Source organism: Palaemon carinicauda, chromosome 40 (genome assembly GCF_036898095.1).
Source record: "Palaemon carinicauda isolate YSFRI2023 chromosome 40, ASM3689809v2, whole genome shotgun sequence".
In the NCBI taxonomy this organism is placed as follows: domain Eukaryota; kingdom Metazoa; phylum Arthropoda; class Malacostraca; order Decapoda; family Palaemonidae; genus Palaemon; species Palaemon carinicauda.
This window is the reverse complement of record NC_090764.1, coordinates 43,843,114-43,862,780: the sequence shown is the minus strand read 5'-3', so window position 1 is coordinate 43,862,780 and position 19,667 is coordinate 43,843,114. Positions and strand designations below refer to the sequence as shown.

The 19,667-nt window shown below is 40.7% G+C and overlaps 1 protein-coding gene across 3 annotated transcripts in view; it reads right to left on the bottom strand.

Annotated features, from left to right (window-relative positions):
• Positions 1 to 1,610: 1,610 nt before the first annotated feature.
• The window catches only part of LOC137631743 (TNF receptor-associated factor 6-like), a 74,678-nt gene continuing 56,621 nt past the window's right edge, over positions 1,611 to 19,667 (bottom strand). For all 3 annotated transcript variants that reach the window (XM_068363653.1, XM_068363652.1, XM_068363654.1), the window contains 3 exons: positions 17,365 to 17,499; positions 16,770 to 16,976; positions 1,611 to 2,636 (listed from right to left, as the gene is read on the bottom strand). In XM_068363653.1, the coding sequence (XP_068219754.1) occupies positions 1,647 to 2,636; positions 16,770 to 16,976; positions 17,365 to 17,499 (1,332 nt within the window). In that variant the 3' untranslated portion in view covers positions 1,611 to 1,646. The remainder of the gene's footprint in view (positions 2,637 to 16,769; positions 16,977 to 17,364; positions 17,500 to 19,667) is intronic.

The window sequence follows — 19,667 nt, the reverse complement described above, 5'->3', positions numbered from 1 at the left end:
GGAATGGTTCCAGTTACCTAGTTAGAGGGTGCACAGGTATGACCACCTGGCCACCTGGTCGGCGATTGCCGCGAAATTTGAATTTCTGCCATGCGCACGACGAATTGGCGGGATTAAGCTATATATATGTAACTACCAGGTAAGTATATTTAAAAATTTATTTTGAAATAAAAATATCATTTTTATTTGTTGTAATGGCATTTTCAATTTGAGAGTTTACCCAGTTTATGTCTGTTATGTATATCTTATGTTTTATATTTGTAAATATTTTTATATTATTAAACTCTCTTTTTGTATTATATGTTTTTAGTTTCAGTCCCTTGTGTTTAACTCTTCCCAAGCTTGTACCATTTCTCTGTTATGATTTCATGGAGCGACATAGGTCGAGCACAGAAAAGGGATTTTGACGAAGGAAAAATCTATTTCTGGGCAAGGAACCTGTGTCGCCCAGTGAACCCACCCTTTCCCTTTTTTCCCTAGCCCTGGTTGGTCCAAGCTTTGGGTGCTGGGAGGAATGAGGATAGGGGGTGGGGAGATGTTGATGAAGGAGAAGTCTAATTGGTGAGGGATCTAAGGTCGTGGTTCAATCACGCCCCATTTTTCTATACCGACACTCAAAGAGTGAGCGAGCTAGGTTTATTCCTGGCATTCCATGTATCTCTTTTTTTTCCCTGGTATATTCAGCAATAACTATGCCTTAGAAATGGTGCTAGAGGAGCATTTTACTGGGCAACACAGGTTCCTTGCTCAGAAATAGATTTTTCCTTCGTCAAAATCCCTTTTTTAAAGGTATTCGACTCTTCCCAAAATGAGACATTTTTGGCTGATAGTGCTGCTCCTACCACCAAGGACATCTTGAATCTGCATTCAAATCAAGTGGTTTTATCCACACATCAGAAGAGTTAAATACTTTACTGTAATTATAGTAACCCCATAAAAATCCCCTTTTAAGACAATCTTAGAAAATTTTAATGTCATTGTAATAGCCTTGCCTCCATAGTTACTTAATTATTTTTACAATGAATTTTGTATATAAAGTTGTAAATGGTGGGATAAAATTTTTGCAAGTTGCAATTCATTTGCTTGATTGGTTACTTTGAATGCATGTGCTGTACATGGGACATTTTCATAGTAATTTTAGTCTTTGCTATCATGTACCCATTCCCAGATCCTGTGATAAAATATAAAACAAACTGATCCTGTGATAAAATATAAAACAAACTTTTGAATATGTTAACCTTAATTAATAAAATAATGAATGGGACTACAATATACAAAATTAAAACAAAATAATAGCAATAATATACATATAATTTTACATTTCATGTAACATTTAAATAAGAATCTAGGATCCCTTTAAAACCATTGTAAAACTGTACATCATAATGTATAAATCTGAAAAAAAAACTATAAAGCTAAGTGCCATTACCATATTGTGTACATATAAAATCCCTAAGTATAAATTGAGATACAATACAGTACATGTACTCTTATTATAATAGAAGGAAGCAATTGTTAAAGAGTTGTTTCTTTAATTATTTTTTTGTACAATTGGCCAAATATCAATTAATGTACAATAAAAGCAACAGGAAAATCAATTTTACATGGAAAAAAAATTTAAATGGACAATAAATGCTGTTTTTACATCAACTTGTTGCATTGGGTAATTTTGGAGACACTACAGCACGGATACAAAGGACATCCCTATTTATGTAACTCCCACCTTCGGATTTCAGTAACTTAGCCAAAGGTACAAATTCTGTGAAACCAAAACCTTTAGGATTTCTTGAAACAACAGGCCGCTGAAATGCTTGCAGATCTGGTTTGCTTACCATGGATTCAATAATATGGTTCTTTTTCAGAGAAGGCCCACAATCCAGAATTGAAAGGTTTATTTGGCCACTGAAAGGCCAATCTAAAAAGTCGTCATTTTCTCCTTGCATTGCATGTATGAATATAGCCAAAAAATGTTCATTTGACTTCCACGTTACGTTTATACGTAAACAAAATTTGTAACCAAACTGAGACGTGTAAAATGGTGGACTGTGAAGAACCCTTCCCGCTTTATTCTGAAGCTCTGTACATAAGGGGGAGAAATTATTAATTTTCCAAACGTACTCTCCATTGCAAAATTTACCACTCACATCTGCCATCTGTACTTCAACCATAGAATCTACTTCCTCAATTCTCTTGGTTAAATTGCTTAGCTTTATAGTTTCTTCTAGCATCCTTTGATTTAAATCTACTGTTTTTTCACTTACATCCCGCAAGATAATTTCCTGATGGCTGATGCTGTTTGGAATCTTAAACCCACACTTTGCAGTTTCACTTGCATTTAAATTGTCCAACTGAAGCTCCAGTTTATTAATTTCATTTCCCAATTCATCGCTATGTGGTGTTAATGAAGATTTATCATTATGAATAACACTTCCTCCAAAGGCACCAAAAGATTTCTCAAGATATCTATCGTGTTGTGATGAGCTCACATGATTCTCATGTATAGGCGAAGTTGCCGACATCTGACTTCGAAGACTTGGTTGTCTGCTAAAGTTCCCAGAAGGAGATTGAATCAGTCCTACTTGTCGACTCAGGTCCGAAGCAAAGGCATTGATTTTTTTATATGCTGATGAAAGAAGCTGTAAAGAATAGTTTCCATTAATAAATGCAATGAAACCCAATAACAGTTTAAAACAATTAAGAAAAGTCTCATTGGTACTTAATCCATCGGATATTGAAGAGAAAATTTAATACTTATCATGGCAGTCCCTACCAATAGTTGCAATGTTTGGAAGTGGAATATAGCTATAAATAATGGCTCTATAAAAAATCTAATTGTTTTGAAAATATATCAGATTCAATGTAAACCTAGTACAGTACATAATAAAAAAATTTGGTTAAGTTACAATTTAGGTAGAAAGGATCAAACTGTAAAAAATGACAAACTTTCAATATTGTGTATTTTTTTGAGCTATTTAAACATGTACACTTTAATAGGAGTATGCTTACTGAGGAGCTGGTAGTGATAGTTGGAGGGTGAGGGGTAAGCCCTGCCCATCCAACAGGACACCGAACTCATATATTGACCTTAAACCTACAATTAGTGGGATGGTTGGGGTGGCAAGCGTAACTTAATTAAAGGACTCCTATTTGTAGTTGGGAAAAATACAAATTACTAAGAGTGTTTTGTTTCTAACAAATAGAATACAAACATTCATCCTTTAATAGAAAACTTAGCCTTAGGAGGGAGGAAGTCGTTATAACAATACTGGTTGTTATACTTTCCTTGGAAATGTCAAAACACTTCAGTTCTATTTAGGAGCAAAAATTATATTCTCCTGTAAACCTCCTAATGACCCTAGATCCCTAAGAAGGACTGGTAGATGATTAACCCTGGATAGGTACGGTGGGTCATCCGCGACCCCGAGCGTAAAAAAAAAACAGGTTTTTCTCACGTGACTCACCCCCGTGACTGAATTTGTGGGTGATCGACCTGCAGTAGGTGTCTCGCCTACACGCTCTAGTAGTGTCCAGATGTGCATTGCTGTAGCTGTACTCCTTCCCTGATTTCTGAGACGTGTCGGGGTCGAGCGCGACCGAGTTTACCCTTCTAAGGTAATTTGCATAATTATCAAAGTTATTATGTATCATGAAATTGTCGTAGAATGGTGCAACTTGTATAGGTTATCAGTTGTGGAAAGTCTTGGTGGATTGTTTGGCTACCATGTGCATGATTTTTTTTTTAGTTAAAATGTCGTTCATCACCACGAGGACCATTTTACCGAGTGCCCCTTTTTCATTTTTTATCATTTTTTTGCCAAGTCATTTTTCCGTAAGATATTGCCGAATAGTGTCGTAAAACTTTTGCTTTTTTAGTGTTGGAAAGTGTGTCTAGATGATCTGGCTACCCATACGTGACTTTGTTTTTGTTAGATACGACGTAGTTATTGGTATATTGGGTATTTAACTGCGGTTGCCAATTTCTGTTTTTGTCCAATATTTGTAAAAATTTACTACGTAGTAAGGAATTGCCGTATATTATTGATTGTTTTTCATGTTTATGTGTTAGAAAGTGTGCCTTGATGGTTGGGCTAACACGTGCATGTCTTTTTTTTTATCTGAGATGCCGTATATTAGAATGTTGGGCATTTTACCGCGAGTGCCCCTTTTTCATTTTTTTTCATTTTTTTGCCAAGTAATTTTTCCGTAAGATATTGCCAAATAGTGTCGAAAAACTTTTGCTTTTTTAGTGTTGGAAAGTATGTCTAGATGATCTGGCTACCCATGCGTGACTTTGTTTTTGTCAGATACGACGTAGTTATTGGTATATTGGGTATTTAACTGCGGTTGCCAATTTGTTTTTTTTTTTTCAATATTTGTAAAAATTTACTACGTAGTAAGGAATTGCCGTATATTATTGATTTTTTTTTTCATGTTTGTGTTAGAAAGTGTGCCTTGATGGTTGGGCTAACACGTGCATGTCTTTTTTTTTTATCTGAGATGCCGTATATTAGAATGTTGGGCATTTTTCCGCGAGTGCCCCTTTTTATTTGTTTTGCATTTTTTTGCTTAGTCATGTTACCGTAAGGAATTGGCAAGTAGTGTCGCAAAACTTATATTTTTATAGTGTTGGAAAGTGTTTCTAGATGATCTGGCTACCCATGCCTATTTTTTTTAGCCAGATATAGCGTATATATAGGTATGTGTTCGATTTTCCTGTGATTGCCATTTTTTCGTTTTTTTCCATTTCTTTCAAAATTACCACGTACTAAGGAACTATCACAGAGTAATGATTCATTTAGATGTTTATTTGTCGGAAAATGTGCCTTGATGGTTTGCCTAGCACGTGACTGAATTTTTTTTTTTCTGAAATGCCGTATATTAGAATGTTAGCCATTTTTCCGCGAGTTCCCCTTTTTATTTGTTTTGCATTTTTTTGTTTAGTCATGTTACCGTAAGGAATTAGCAAGTAGTGTCGCAAAACTTATATTTTTATAGTGTTGGAAAGTGTTTCTAGATGATCTGGCTACCCATGCCTATCTTTTTTTTAGCCAGATATGGCGTATATATAGGTATGTGTTCGATTTTCCTGTGATTGCCATTTTTTCGTTTTTTCCCATTTCTTTCAAAATTACTACGTACTAAGGAACTATCACAGAGTAATGATTCATTTAGATGTTTATTTGTCGGAAAATGTGCCTTGATGGTTTGCCTAGTACGTGGCTGAAATTTTTTTTTTTTTCTGAAATGCCGTATATTAGAATGTTGGCCATTTTTCCGCGAGTGCCCCTTTTTATTTGTTTTGCATTCTTTTGCTTAGTCATGTTACCGTAAGGAATTGGCAAGTAGTGTCGCAAAACTTGTATTTTTATAGTGTTGGAAAGTGTTTCTAGATGATCTGGCTACCCATGCCTATCTTTATTTTTAGCCAGATATGGCGTATATATAGGTATGTGTTCGATTTTCCTGCGATTGCCACTTTTTCGTTTTTTCCCATTTCTTTCAAAATTACTACGTACTAAGGAACTATAACAGAGTAATGATTCTTCTAGATGTTTATTTGTCGGAAAATTTTGTTTACTTCTTTTTTGATTGAATATCATCAATTTTTTTTAGCTAAAATATTATATTGTTTTACATTTTTTTTTTTCGATTTTATTTCCCTTCAAAAATTTTTTTTTGGGTCAGAATTTTAATTTTATAGTCGTAAAATAATCGACAATTATCCAGCAACCCACCATACAATTTTTATGCATATCCAAGAATAATTAGATTAGTAAATAACACCTTGAAATTGACATACCCTTCCTACATTTCAAGTGGCAGATTAGGGAGTCTGAGTCAGTGTGGTTGGCGACTATTTTGTGGACATATCCGAAGCGTAAGTTGCCCTATCTATATATATTCTTGTTCCCTATAGAATTTGTGATATTTTGGTATATTTTTACCTGCATAAATATCATATTATATTTAATATATATGTATTTTTTTACTAAATTTCTAAGTACTCAAAAATTACCTTTAGATATGGCCCCTGATATAAATGTAATTTACAAAATAATGAAGATTTTTTTACATATTTCTATTCTAGGATAACATATGTTTATTCCCTAAAAAAATTAGCCACTTCCTATTTCATTTGAGTACCCAAAAAAATTCATGAAATTTGGACAAATTTTTTTGGCCAAAAAAAGTTACCCTTTTTTTCTCATTTCAGATCTTCACCTCCATGGGTCTGACTTCATCCAAAATACATCAAGATGTGTCCTAAACATTCAAGAATCAATTCCTAAAAGGATTTGTGTATATATGTATAAACTTTTTTTTTATGAATTTTTATGTAAGGTCTTTTTTTTTCTACTTAATTTTTTAAAATATTTATAATAAATAGTTTTTCTGCAGATGAGTAGTATTTCTCTTTACAGTTGTTTTAAGCATTCATTGAAGTTTTTTTTGGCAAAAGAAAAAAGGAGGTTACTGCAAAAACTGATTTTTCAAGAATTTTTTTTGGCGTCGGGGTCGCGCGCGTCCGAGTATACCCTTAAAGGAGTGTCCGAGGAGCGTACCTATCCAGGGTTAAGGAAGAACCTACATCCGTGTGGAGGTTATGTTGTCTGAATGTGCAGTATAGTCATTTATGAGAAATGAGTTTTCATATATACAGTATGTCCATCCTCCCCTTCATCTGGGAGAATGAGGGAGATACTCCTAAATAAAATGTTATTTTTATTAGTAAAATAAATTTTTGAATATACTTACCCGATAATCATGTAGCTGTCAACTCCGTTGCCCGACAGAATTCTATGGAGGGATACGCCAGCTATCACAATACTAGAAGGGGGTGTACTTACCAGCGCCACCTGTGGCCAGGTACTATAGTACTTCTTGTTGACACCTCCTCAATTTTTCCTCGGTCCACTGGTTCTCTATGGGGAGGAAGGGAGGGTCAATTAAATCATGATTATCGGGTAAGTATATTCAAAAATTTATTTTACTAATAAAAATAACATTTTTCAATATTAAACTTACCCGATAATCATGTAGCTGATTCACACCCAGGGGGGTGGGTGAAAACCAGTGTACAAGATTAAAGGATAGCTAAGTATCCCATATTTCATATAACAGTTATCTCAAATAACAATGAAATAATAAGTACCTGGTAAGGAAGTCGAATTGAACCGTTACTCTGCCTCTTTTTTAAGTTCGTCTTCCTTACTGAGCGCAGCGTTCCTCTTGGAGGCTGAATCAACTCAAAGGTGCTAAAGTATATAGGGCTGCAAACCCCTACTAAAGGACCTCTACACAACCTCTAACCCAGGCGCTTCTCAAGAATGAATTGACCACCCGCCAAATCAAAAGGATGCGGAAGGCTTCTTAGCCTACCGTAACAACCATAAAAACAACAATAAAAGCATTCAAGAGAAAGGTTAAAAAAGGTTATGGGATTAAGGGAATGTAGTGGCTGAGCCCTCACCTACTACTGCACTCGCTGCTACGAATGGTCCCAGGGTGTAGCAGTTCTCGTAAAGAGACTGGACATCTTTAAGATAAAATGATGCAAACACTGACTTGCTCCTCCAATAGGTTGCATCCATTATGCTCTGCAGAGAACGGTTTTTATTAAAGGCCATCGAAGTAGCTACGGCTCTTACTTCGTGGGTCCTTACCTTCAGCAATGCAAGGTCTTCCTCCTTTAAGTGAGAATGGGCTTCTCTAATCAGAAGCCTTATATAATACGAAACCCCGTTCTTGGACATGGGCCTCGAAGGTTTCTTGATGGCACACCATAAGGCTTCTGACTGTCCTCGAATAGGTTTAGACCTATTAAGATAATACTTGAGAGCTCTGACAGGGCAAAGAACTCTCTCTAGTTCGTTACCTACCATGTTGGAGAGGCTAGGTATTTCAAACGATCTAGGCCAAGGACGTGAAGGAAGTTCGTTCTTTGCTAGGAATCCGAGCTGAAAAGAACATGTTGCAGATTCAGTTGTGAAACCAATGTTCTTGCTGAAGGCATGAACCTCACTGACTCTCTTAGCTGTTGCAAGGCAGACGAGAAAAAGAGTCTTGAGGGTAAGGTCCTTGAAGGAAGCTGACTGGAGAGGTTCGAACCTAGGTGACATAAGGAACCTTAAGACTACGTCTAGGTTCCAGCCTGGAGTGGATAGACGACGCTCTTTAGAAGTCTCAAAAGACTTAAGGATGTCTTGAAGGTCCTTGTTGGAAGAAAGGTCCAAACCTCTGTGGCGGAGAACTGAAGCCAACATACTCCTGTACCCTTTAATCGTAGGGGCTGAAAGGGATCTCTCATTCCTAAGATGTAATAGGAAGTCAGCTATTTGGGTCACAGAGGTATTGGTAGAGGATACTGAATTGGCTCTACACCAGCTCCGGAAGACTTCCCACTTAGATTGGTAGACTCTACGAGTGGAAACCCTTCTTGCTCTGGCAATCGCACTGGCTGCCTCCTTCGAAAAGCCTCTAGCTCTAGCGAATCTTTCGACAGTCTGAAGGCAGTCAGCCGAAGAGCGTGGAGGTTTGGGTGCAACCTGTCTACGTGAGGTTGACGTAGAAGGTCCACTCTTAGAGGTAGAGTCCTGGGGATGTCGACTAGCCATTGAAGTACCTCTGTGAACCATTCTCTTGCAGGCCAAAGGGGAGCAACCAGCGTCAGCCGTGTCCCTTCGTGCGAGATGAATTTCTGCAGGACTTTGTTTATTATCTTGAACGGTGGGAATGCGTAAAGGTCGAGATGGGACCAGTTCAGCAGAAAAGCATCCACATGAACTGCTGCAGGGTCTGGAACTGGGGAACAGTACAGCGGAAGTCTCTTGGTCATGGAGGTGGCAAACAGATCTATGGTAGGTTGACCCCACAAGGTCCAAAGTCTGTTGCACACACTCTTGTGGAGGGTCCATTCCGTGGGAATGACCTGATTCCTTCTGCTTAGGCGATCTGCTGAGACGTTCATGTTGCCCTGAATGAACCTCGTGACCAAAGTGAGGTTTTGACTTCTTGACCAAATGAGGAGGTCCCTTGCGATCTCGTATAGGCTCCTCGAATGGGTCCCTCCTTGCTTGGAGATGTAAGCCAAGGCTGTGGTGTTGTCTGAGTTCACCTCCACCACCTTGCCTAGCAGGAGGGACTTGAAGTTCAGCAGGGCTAAATGAACTGCTAGTAGCTCCTTGCAGTTGATGTGGAGCGTTCCCTGTTCCTCGTTCCACGTTCCCGAGCATTCCCGTCCGTTCAAGGTCGCACCCCAGCCCGAGTCCGATGCATCTGAGAAGAGATGAAAATTGGGGGTCTGAATAGCCAACGATAGGCCCTCCCTGAGAAGGAGATTGGTCTTCCACCACAAGAGAGTGGTCTTCATCTCTTTGGTGACTGGGATAGAGACTGCTTCGAGAGTCAAACCCTTGTCCCAATGAGCTGCAAGATGGAATTGAAGAGGGCGGAGGTGGAGTCTCCCTAGCTCGACGAACAGGGCCAGTGATGAAAGGGTCCCTGTGAGACTCATCCACTGTCTCACCGAGCAACTGCTCCTCTTCAGCATGCTCATGATGCAATCTAGGGCTTGGCTTATCCTTGGGGCGATGGAAAAGCCCGAAAATCCTGACTCCGAATCTCCATTCCCAGGTACACAATGGATTGGGAGGGAATGAGCTGAGACTTTTCTATGTTGACTAACAGACCCAGTTCTCTGATTAAGTCCAAAGTCCAGTTGAGACTCTCCAGACAGCGACGACTCGTGGAGGTTCTCAACAGCCAGTCGTCTAAGTAGAGGGAGGCTCTGATGTCCGATAAGTGGAGGAATTTTGCTATATTCCTCATCAGATGCGTGAACACCATAGGAGCTGTGCTTAGGCCAAAACACAGGGCTTGGAATTGGTAGACAACCTTTCCAAAAACGAATCTCAGGAAAGGTTGGGAGTCTGGATGAATAGGAACGTGAAAGTAGGCATCTTTCAAGTCCAACGAGACCATCCAGTCCTCCTGCCTGACCGCTGCTAGGACCGACTTCGTCGTCTCCATCGTGAACGTCTGCTTGGTGACATACGCATTGAGAGCGCTGACGTCCAGCACCGGTCTCCAACCTCCTGTCTTCTTGGCCACCAGAAAGAGACGGTTGTAGAAGGCCGGGGATTGATGGTCCCGGACTATAACCACTGCCTTCTTCTGCACAAGTAGCGACACCTCCTGGTGCAACGCTAGCCTCTTATCCTCTTCTTTGTAGTTGGGAGAGAGGTTGATGGGAGATGTGGTCAGAGGGGGTTTGTGGCAGAATGGAATCCTGTAACCCTCCCTCAGCCAACTGACAGACTGGGCGTCTGCACCTCTCTTTTCCCAGGCTTGCCAGAAGCTCTTGAGTCTGGCTCCTACTGCTGTCTGGAGATGCGGAGAGTCAGTTTTTTCCTTTAGAAGCCTTGGAACCTTTCCTAGACTTGCTCCTGGAAGAGTCTGGACGGGAGCTTCCTCGGCTGGGGGCTCTACCACGAAAGGGCGGTATGAACCTCGTAGAAGGAGTATCAGCCACTGGGGTGCGATAAGTCCTGGGGACTGAGGTAGCAACCTTAGTCTTACGAGCCGATGAGGCTACAAGATCATGTGTGTCCTTTTGTATCAGGGCAGCAGACAAGTCCTTAACCAGCTCTTCGGGGAAGAGGAACTTCGAGAGCGGAGCGAAAAGGAGTTGAGACCTTTGACAAGGTGTAATGCTGGAGGAAAGGAAGGTACATAGCTGTTCCCTTTTCTTAAGAACCCCCGACACAAACATCGACGCAAGCTCGCCAGATCCATCTCTAATGGCCTTATCCATGCAGGACATTAATAGCATGGCAGAATCCTTGTCCGCAGGGGAGGTCTTCTTGCTGAGGGCCCCCAGGCACCAGTCTAGGAAGTTGAACATCTCAAATGCTCTAAAAACACCCTTCAGGAAGTGATCAAGGTCTGAGAAGGTCCAGCAAACCTTAGAGCGCCTCATTGCTGTTCTACGAGGTGAGTCTACCAGACTTGAGAAGTCAGCCTTGGCAGAGGCAGGTACTCCCAAGCCTGGTTCCTCTCCTGTGGCATACCAAACGCCCGCTTTAGAAGTGAGCTTAGTCGGAGGAAACATGAACGAAGTGTTTCCAAGGTGTTGCTTAGTCTGCAACCACTCCCCTAAGATCCTTAACGCTCTCTTAGAGGACCTTGCTAGGACTAGCTTAGTATAGGTAGACTTAGCTGGCTGCATGCCCAGCGAAAACTCAGATGGCGGAGAGCGGGGAATAGCAGAGACAAAGTGGTCTGGGTATACCTCCCTAAACAGAGCCAAGACCTTACGAAAGTCAATAGAAGGTGGAGAAGACTTGGATTCATCCACGTCTGATGAGGGATCCAGGTGTGCCGCCTCATCATCAGACGCCTCATCACCAGAGTGTAGCGAAGAGATCGGAAAGGTATGCTGAACAGCAGAGTCAGCACGAGCTGGAACAACAATATTAGTGGTTTCCTCTTCAAGACTCTGTTGAGGGAACACCTGAGACTCAGACTGCAAGGGCTGATCAAAAGAAGTAGCAGAAGGTAGGCGCATGGGTGGAGGAGGCTGACTCCTAGCATGAGTGACTGAACTCAAGGGTTGCGCTTGCTGAGCGGAAGGCGGATGCGCAGTAGCAAGTTCCTGAGGAACGAGTTGAGGTTCCTGAGGTGTGGGCTGAGAGCGATGAGGTAGTGGCTGCGCAGAACACAGTAATTGTCTCGCGAGTTGAGGCTCCTGAGGCGCAAGGCTAAGGTGTTGTGGTTGCCTTGAGGAGAGGTTGTTGTACCTCAAGAGAGTGTTGCCTCACTGGTGGAACTGCAAGTGGAAGCGGAGGAAGTAAGGAATGATCTTCCTGTTCCCATTGCTGAGGTTGCCTTAAGGAAGGCGGAGGAAGCTGCACACCACTGGAAACAGTAAACTCAGAACGTGCTAAGATATTCTGAGGAGCCTCAACATCGTACGCCTGGCAGGCAGTACTGCGGTCAGGCGGAGCGATCGCAGGAGGAGGTGTAACCTGCTCAGCCTGACACTCTCGCATCAGGACCGCAAGTTGTGACTGCATGGACTGCAGTAGAGTCAACTTGGGGTCGGCAGACACTAAGGTCTGCTGAGGTAAAGCCTTAACAGCAGAGATCTGTTGTGGCAGAACCTTACTCCTCTTAGGCGGAGTGCATTCAACTGATGACTGCGGCGAGTCAGAGCTGATCCAATGACTGCAGCCCGGTTGAGTTCTTGAGGTCTGGACTCTGTGTTTGAGTGGTCTCGAGACCTGAGTCCAGCGTTTCTTCCCTGACAAATGCTCAGCAGACGAGTAAAAGACGGGCTCAATCGTCTGCAGGTGGGAGTGACGGTCTCTGGAAGACACGCCCGCAACCACCGAGGATACTTCTGTGCGCCGATCAAGGCCTGCCGAACCCTTTTGCCCTTCGACATTGCTTCTCCCCTGGGCTTGGGAGCTTGCAAGAGGTCCCGGACTGGGAGGACGACTGGCACGCACAGAAGTATCCTCACGCACCACACTGACACTGACACTAGCACTTGGCACTGCACTGACACTAGCACTCGTCACAGCACTGGCACTAATTCCACCCACTGCACTCTTGACCTTAAGTTCCTTGACTTCGGCCATAAGAGACTTATGATCACTTACCACTGACTCTACTTTATCGCCTAAGGCCTGAATGGCACGCAAAACAACAGACATATCAGGCTGAGGGCAAATAGTAGGTTCGGGGGTAGCCACTACAGGGGTAGGAAAAGGTAGGGGATCATGAGGTGAGGAAAAAAGTGAAGAGTGAGAAGAACTCCTCCCAACTCTCTCTCTCTCCAACTTGGTTGAGTACTCAAGAAGACGGACAAAATCAAGTTCCGAAAGTCCGGCGCATTCCTCACATCGATCTTCTAACTGACAGGGCCTTTCCCTACAGTCAGAACAAGCGGTGTGAGGATCTACCGAGGCCTTCGGAATACGCCTATTACAAGACCTACATCGTCTATGGGTGGGGGCCTGTGAAATGCCAGACATCCCGAATCAAAAGAGTTAGCCAAGTGGGGTTTCAAAATCAAGCAAAAGATCGTTAACCGTTAAATCAGGACTAAATAATAGCTATCTAAGCTAATATAGAAGTTTTCCAGTAAAGCGACAGCCGAAATCTGAGAGAATACTTCACCAAAAGCCGTGAAAATACTCGAAGATCATAAGCGTATCCCAGAACGTCTTGCCGGAAGCACGACAGAGGAAAAATTGAGGAGGTGTCAACAAGAAGTACTATAGTACCTGGCCACAGGTGGCGCTGGTAAGTACACCCCCTTCTAGTATTGTGATAGCTGGCGTATCCCTCCATAGAATTCTGTCGGGCAACGGAGTTGACAGCTACATGATTATCGGGTAAGTTTAATATTGAAAAACTTAACTTTAAGAGAAGTTCCTCAATCATCCAGCTTACCTGGATCTAGTAGCGTCCAGTCAAGTAAATAACAGAGTGACTGCTACACCCCCAAAGGAAGGAGAAGAGGTAAAGTGGCCAGTCAATCTTTCCTCTCATTCAAGACTTACATTGCTACCGCTACATTAGACAAAGTGTTAATTTCCCGTAAAGGAGCTATGTTTACCACATGATCTATGGAACAACTACCACTGGGCTAAGGATACAGGTATCCAAGGACGTGGGTATACTCCCGTAGCTAATGAGCAGTGAAGATAGTCTATTTCCTAACTTGTCTACAAGAAATGCAACCTTGCCAGGTTCTTCCTGAGAACTAGGAAGATCCAAAATGTCCAACTTAAAGCACTCGAATCCAGGATGGTTCATTCATCTCCTCATTTGCAGGAAGAACACATAAGACTTTCCCACAAAGGCAGAAAGTTCCAAGATATCTATTCTTATTCCTTCCATTATTGTAGGTAGAGTCATATCGTCCTCCCAAGACAGGACAGCAAGTTATCCTGCGCCCTAGTTGCTTCTTGTAGGAATGAGGTGACGAACAGCTGAGTTGTAGATCCCAGCCTTTAAATCCTAAACCAACGTGATAGAAGTCTTTTCCTTTAGAATGATTCGTGATACAGGAAAAGTTAAACTGTTTCCTACTCGCCTTGCTAAGAGACTAGTAAACGACAATTTCAAGAGACAAAACCTTATCGGTCGCCCATCTCACCAGCTTGAGGTAGTCACCTTGAGAGACTTGAGAACTTGTGATGCTTATTCCATATGGCTTGAGCTCTCTAGGAGGTCAAGGTTGTCCCGCTCCCCAAGGGAATCTTGTAGATTCTTGCAAAGAGTCCAGGGCTGTGTCAGAGTTGAAAACTTGGATTGAGAGCTGAGATGTCGAATTTACCAAAGAAATTAATAAGATTTCCTGACAAATGAAGATAGACAAACAGCTGATATGGATACCATTCAGTATGATGTCACTTGGGAGCAACCAGGGTTACACTGAGCCTTGATGTCATCAACAGATTGTAGAGTAATCTGCAAAATGAAAAAATAGGCTGAAAGGTTTGTGTCTTAAGATTGCTAGAGATTTTGGAGGGCATCATCAAATGCTACCCATGGTCTGGGACTGGAGAGCAGAATGCCCAGTTTCTTGTTTGACAGGTCGAGCGATGGTGAAACCTAAAAAGTAAGAAGCCTTTGTGCCACGTAATGATGTAGAGATTGCATTTAACCCCTACACAATGTACTTGACAACAGAGTATGTCTAATCTAACAGTTTTCCTGCCTGGATGATCCTTGCAAACAGCTCTACCGCATTATCGACTTCCATAACGGTACAGCTGCTTGTTAAATAGCATTGTCATTCCTCAGTGCTACCAAGTGCACTACAAAACCCACTTAGAAAGCTTGCAAAGTAGCAACACATCACGCATTGCCAGTAGGTTGAAAAGCAGGGTTATTCCTTCCATGGATCATATCCCCTAGATAGATTGGATACTCTGGTGGGCACCCCATCCCTCCTCAGTTACGTCTATGGACAGCAGATTTCCCAGAGGTGAGAAGTGCCTTCAACACAGTTGTCATGTAGCTACCAGGGTAGATCCTCCCAGACATATTCCTGTTCCAACCATACTAGAAAGTAAGGAGAACGTTGGTTGCTGACTAGTAACACTTCAGGATCTATTTGAGCGATCGCGGTAGGTAGCCACCTGTGAAGAACTAGCCTTTCTGTCGACAAAAGGGATCTTGGAAGATGTCATCCCTGTTGATCCAAAAGGTTGTGTAGGAACAATTGCGCTGCCTCTGTTGCTATGATTGTCCGAAGGGAAGACTTGCTGCAGGCATGCCATTGGTATTCCCAATGCTCCATTCTCTGCTTGGGTATCCGATGAAACTGCTCGTCAGAAGAACTTTAACCAATAATTCATTATCTGCAGATCGTGACAAAACGAAATCTGGCTCGATGCTGAAGCAATTGTCCTCTAGAAGGAGTGTGTGTAGTAGTAGGTTGGCCTTGCAGTAGTAGGTTGGCCAGGGCACCAGCCACCCGTTGAGATACTACCGCTAGAGAGTTAATAGGGTCCTTTGACTGGCCAGACCGTACTACATTAGATCCTTTTCTCTGGTTATGGTTCACTTTCCCTTTGCCTACACATACACCTAATAGTCTGGCCTATTCTTAACAAATTTTCCTCTGTCCTCATCTACCTGATAACACTAAGATTACCAAACAATTCTTCTTCGCCCAAGGGACTAACTGCTGCACTGTAATTGCTCAGTGGCTACTTTCCTCTTGGTAAGGGAAGACGAGACACTTGAGCTATAGTAAGCAGCTCTTCTAGGAGGATGACACTCCAAAATCAAGGAGGATGACACTCCAAAATCAAACCATTGTTCTCAAGTCTTGGGTAGTGCCATAGCCTCTGTACCATGGTCTTCCACTGTCTTGGATTAGAGTTCTCTTGCTATTTTCCCTGTTGGGGCCCATGGGCTTATAGCATCCTGCTTTTCCAACTAGGGTTGTAGCTTAGCAAGTATAATAATAACCACAAAAATCCTTCAGTAGACAAAAACCATTCTAGAGTGCTCAAGACGACTAATGTGAATACTTGGGGAATGGTAGGTAGTCCAAGACACAAGGATTTGGACTGGTACAATACTTCTCCCAAAGACGTAGTAGAGAAAACCTCCCGTAAGATATAGAGATTGGATCTGAAAGCAAGTATCAGTCAGATAACTTCTATTTGGGAGGACTATAGATCACCTACACCCATTCCCTGGTCCCCAGCCTGAGGGGAGTAAGACTTGAGCACTGAGAGATAGATATATATATATATATCTCTCTCTCTCTCTCTCTCTCTCTCTCTCTCTCTCTCTCTCTCTCTCTCTCTCTCTCTCTCTCTGTGTGTGTGTGTGTGTGTGTGTGCAATATTTCAAAATGTCCTAGACACCAAACATAAACATAGCAACTGCTCCATATTTCTAGGATTAGGGAGGACAAAGCAATAACTGCAATTTGGCGTTGATCTGTGATCTGTGAGCACCCAAAAACCTCTCTTCCTAGCTAACAAACATTGTCAGGTTGAGTTCACTAATGAAATCTATTAAGTTATTAGCAGAACCCATAGAGTGTGAGTTTTAAATGTATCAACTAGGATACTACAACAACAACAGAACCTGAGAGAGAGGTTTTGTAATTGAAAAACTGACAGAGTTGAATGAAGAGGATAGGTTTAAAATTAATGTAAGCAAAGCGAATGATGCAAAACAAGAAATTATAAATTTGAAAATATTCTCGGTTTCAATAATATACTATGACTTACCAGGAGATGGTACTGGGTTGCTTGCTCCATATGTTGGTCAAGGTCAGATCTTGTCATTTTATGGTGACATCCATGTTCGGCAAATGTGCAGGCAACCACAACTTTTGGACAATATTCTGTAGTGTGGGAAGGCACTTCCCCTCGAGACATCATAGCTCCACACATTTCGCATGTTACAGTCACCCGTGAACAACTCAGAAGATGAAGCTAGAAAAAAAAAAAAAATTTCAAGTACAGTATATATGACAAAAGGGTCATGCTCACAATCTTATGCATTTAGCTTAAAAATTTTCAAAATCATTAAGACGCACTATAAAAAATTACCTAATCATGTTTATGTAAAGGGAAGGTTGTCTTCCCTGAGGGAACCTCTCTGACAGGATGCACTTCAATATAATGTACTAAGAAAAATGCAAGATAGTATATTACTCACTGATGTGTTGTATGGAATAAGCCTTTTCTGATAGAGTAGAAAGTACTTAAGAGACAATATGAATCATAGATGAGCTTAACACTAAACTGCAACCATCATATATCAGTTTGTTGCAATTATAGTTAATGGACATATACATCAAATGCAAAATTACAAAGTTACCTGCTCTTGATTGAAAGTGAATGGCTGATCACAAAGTTCACATCTGGTAACTCGCAAGATGCATTGTGAACTGAGGTGCTGTTCAAGTTCCTTTTGTAGAACTGTTGCTAAACACTCATTAGGACACATCACAGGCTGAAATTAATACCCAATTGTATAAACATGCTGTAAATATTATTTGAATAAATCAATAAAATAATGGTACTTTTCAGTTTTGGTTTATTAACTTAACAAAATTAGCATTGCATAAATTTTAACAACTGCATTAGTGTACAAGTCTGCATATACTGTAGCTTACTGACTAAAAATTATAAAATGTTTATAGTTATGCTAAGTTAAATTATATCCAAGGAAGATGGGGAAGTCATATATGGTGTGTTGAGAAGTGTAATCAAGCAACCTGTAAGTGCAAAGGAAGTGACATTAATAATTAAAACTACAAACTGTTAGTAACTGTGATTAAAGCCAATTGCAATACACTACAAGTGATATCAAAATCAAAACTACATTAAGTTTGAAAAACTAAGGTCAAAGCTACTTTTCAAAAGTCATGCTTATATAAATAGAATTTCAGTAAGGATGTTTTTATATGATACATATAAGAACTACTGAATTACAGTTATTTCAAAATACATAGCACTGTATACCAACAACATTCCAAAATGCTAGACACTCTTAAGATTTTAGATTTGTTGTTTCAACATAATTTGAACTATAATACCTTCCGACTGCACACAGTAATTGAACAGTTTAGTCAAAATAATAACCAGTTTACAGCAATTTCAATGACTAGAAATAATCATATTTTTAAACAGTATATTAATTTAAGTACAGTACAAGATAATTTTCACAGATTGGTTATATAATGGAACAGAGATAGCTTATTTCATGTATAGCTATATAAAGGGAATGGTTTGCATTTAAAAACCTTGATGAGGATGATGAATCTTGGTAGATATGAACAGTTATCTAACTGGGATAACTAACTTTTGAAAGAGTGATGACCAACTAAGAATATACCATATGATATTGATAATCTTGTCAAGAGGTAGCTATACCACAAAAAAAAAAAAAAATGTCTGAGCACCCCTTTCAGCTAGAAATTCCATTCTAAATCAATTTGTCAGCATTCAATCTGAGGGAGTTTTGGAGTTGCATTACAAAATAATGACAATAGTCAAGTCAATGAAATACAAACACACTTACTCGAACAAAGCACATGAATAGGTTGGGCAGAACCTCCATAAAAATAAAGGGATTATTTAGTGTTTGTTGTGAACTAAACCTTACTATGCCATGTTCAATGGAATTGAACATGGCTACTTTTTAAAGAGAATAGTGTACAAATTAAGATCTACATGACCAGTTAAAAGCCATACAATGCAGATTAATATAAGGGCTGTGAGAAAAGGATGAAAATTAAACAGTCAGAAGTGGCAAATATATTACCATTTCGTTTTAAGTTATCTTTGGAAGACACCCAATGCTGAATAAACAAGGTACAAATTCAAATATCAGAACTTGAATTTTATAAAAACTAAAATTCTCTTAGACTAAAATCATGCCCTTCTTGATAGCTTTGTATGTCAGAAGGCTTTTGTACCTCTCAATATACATGGTAATGAAGCTCTCATAAGGTGACAAAATGGTGCTGGGATCTAATGAACTATGTTGTGAGGAATTAATAATCAGTATGTAACAATATCTGTGTACTACAAACATAAGTGAAAAAATATATAAAAGTATATGTGTATATGAACCAATTTTCATCACAACATATATATTAATTCCTACACAGATACAAACTTCAGAGTCTATTAATGGGGTTAGTTCTGGTTTTGTTTTCTATGGCCAGAAAATAAAGAAATTGGAAGATTACGTCATGTCGCGCTGCTAGGCAAATGCTGCCCATGACGTGTCCCGCTTGTATCGAGCGTTCACTCACAATGCTTCTGGACGTGTAGGTATTTGAACATGCCAGCCTTCGCATCACCAACTTTTCGCCCTTTTAATGCTTGTGCTTGTGTCCTTGACATTCTTTGTCACTTGCTTATTCAATATTTGTGAGTTAAGAGTTTATGCCTTCGACTACTGGATGTCGAATGTGACGAGTCCCTGCCCGGGCTGTAATGGTCGCACTATTAGTACCTTCATGAGCCAGGGTAGAAGTGGATCCTCACATCATATGTCCGTCATGTCGAGGAAAAAGTCGTTCAGTGGAATCTCCAAGTGAGTACCATATTGTAGGGGGTGGTCATCCTCCCAGTGGGATAGGTATCATTCTCGCCATAAGAAAAGAGCAA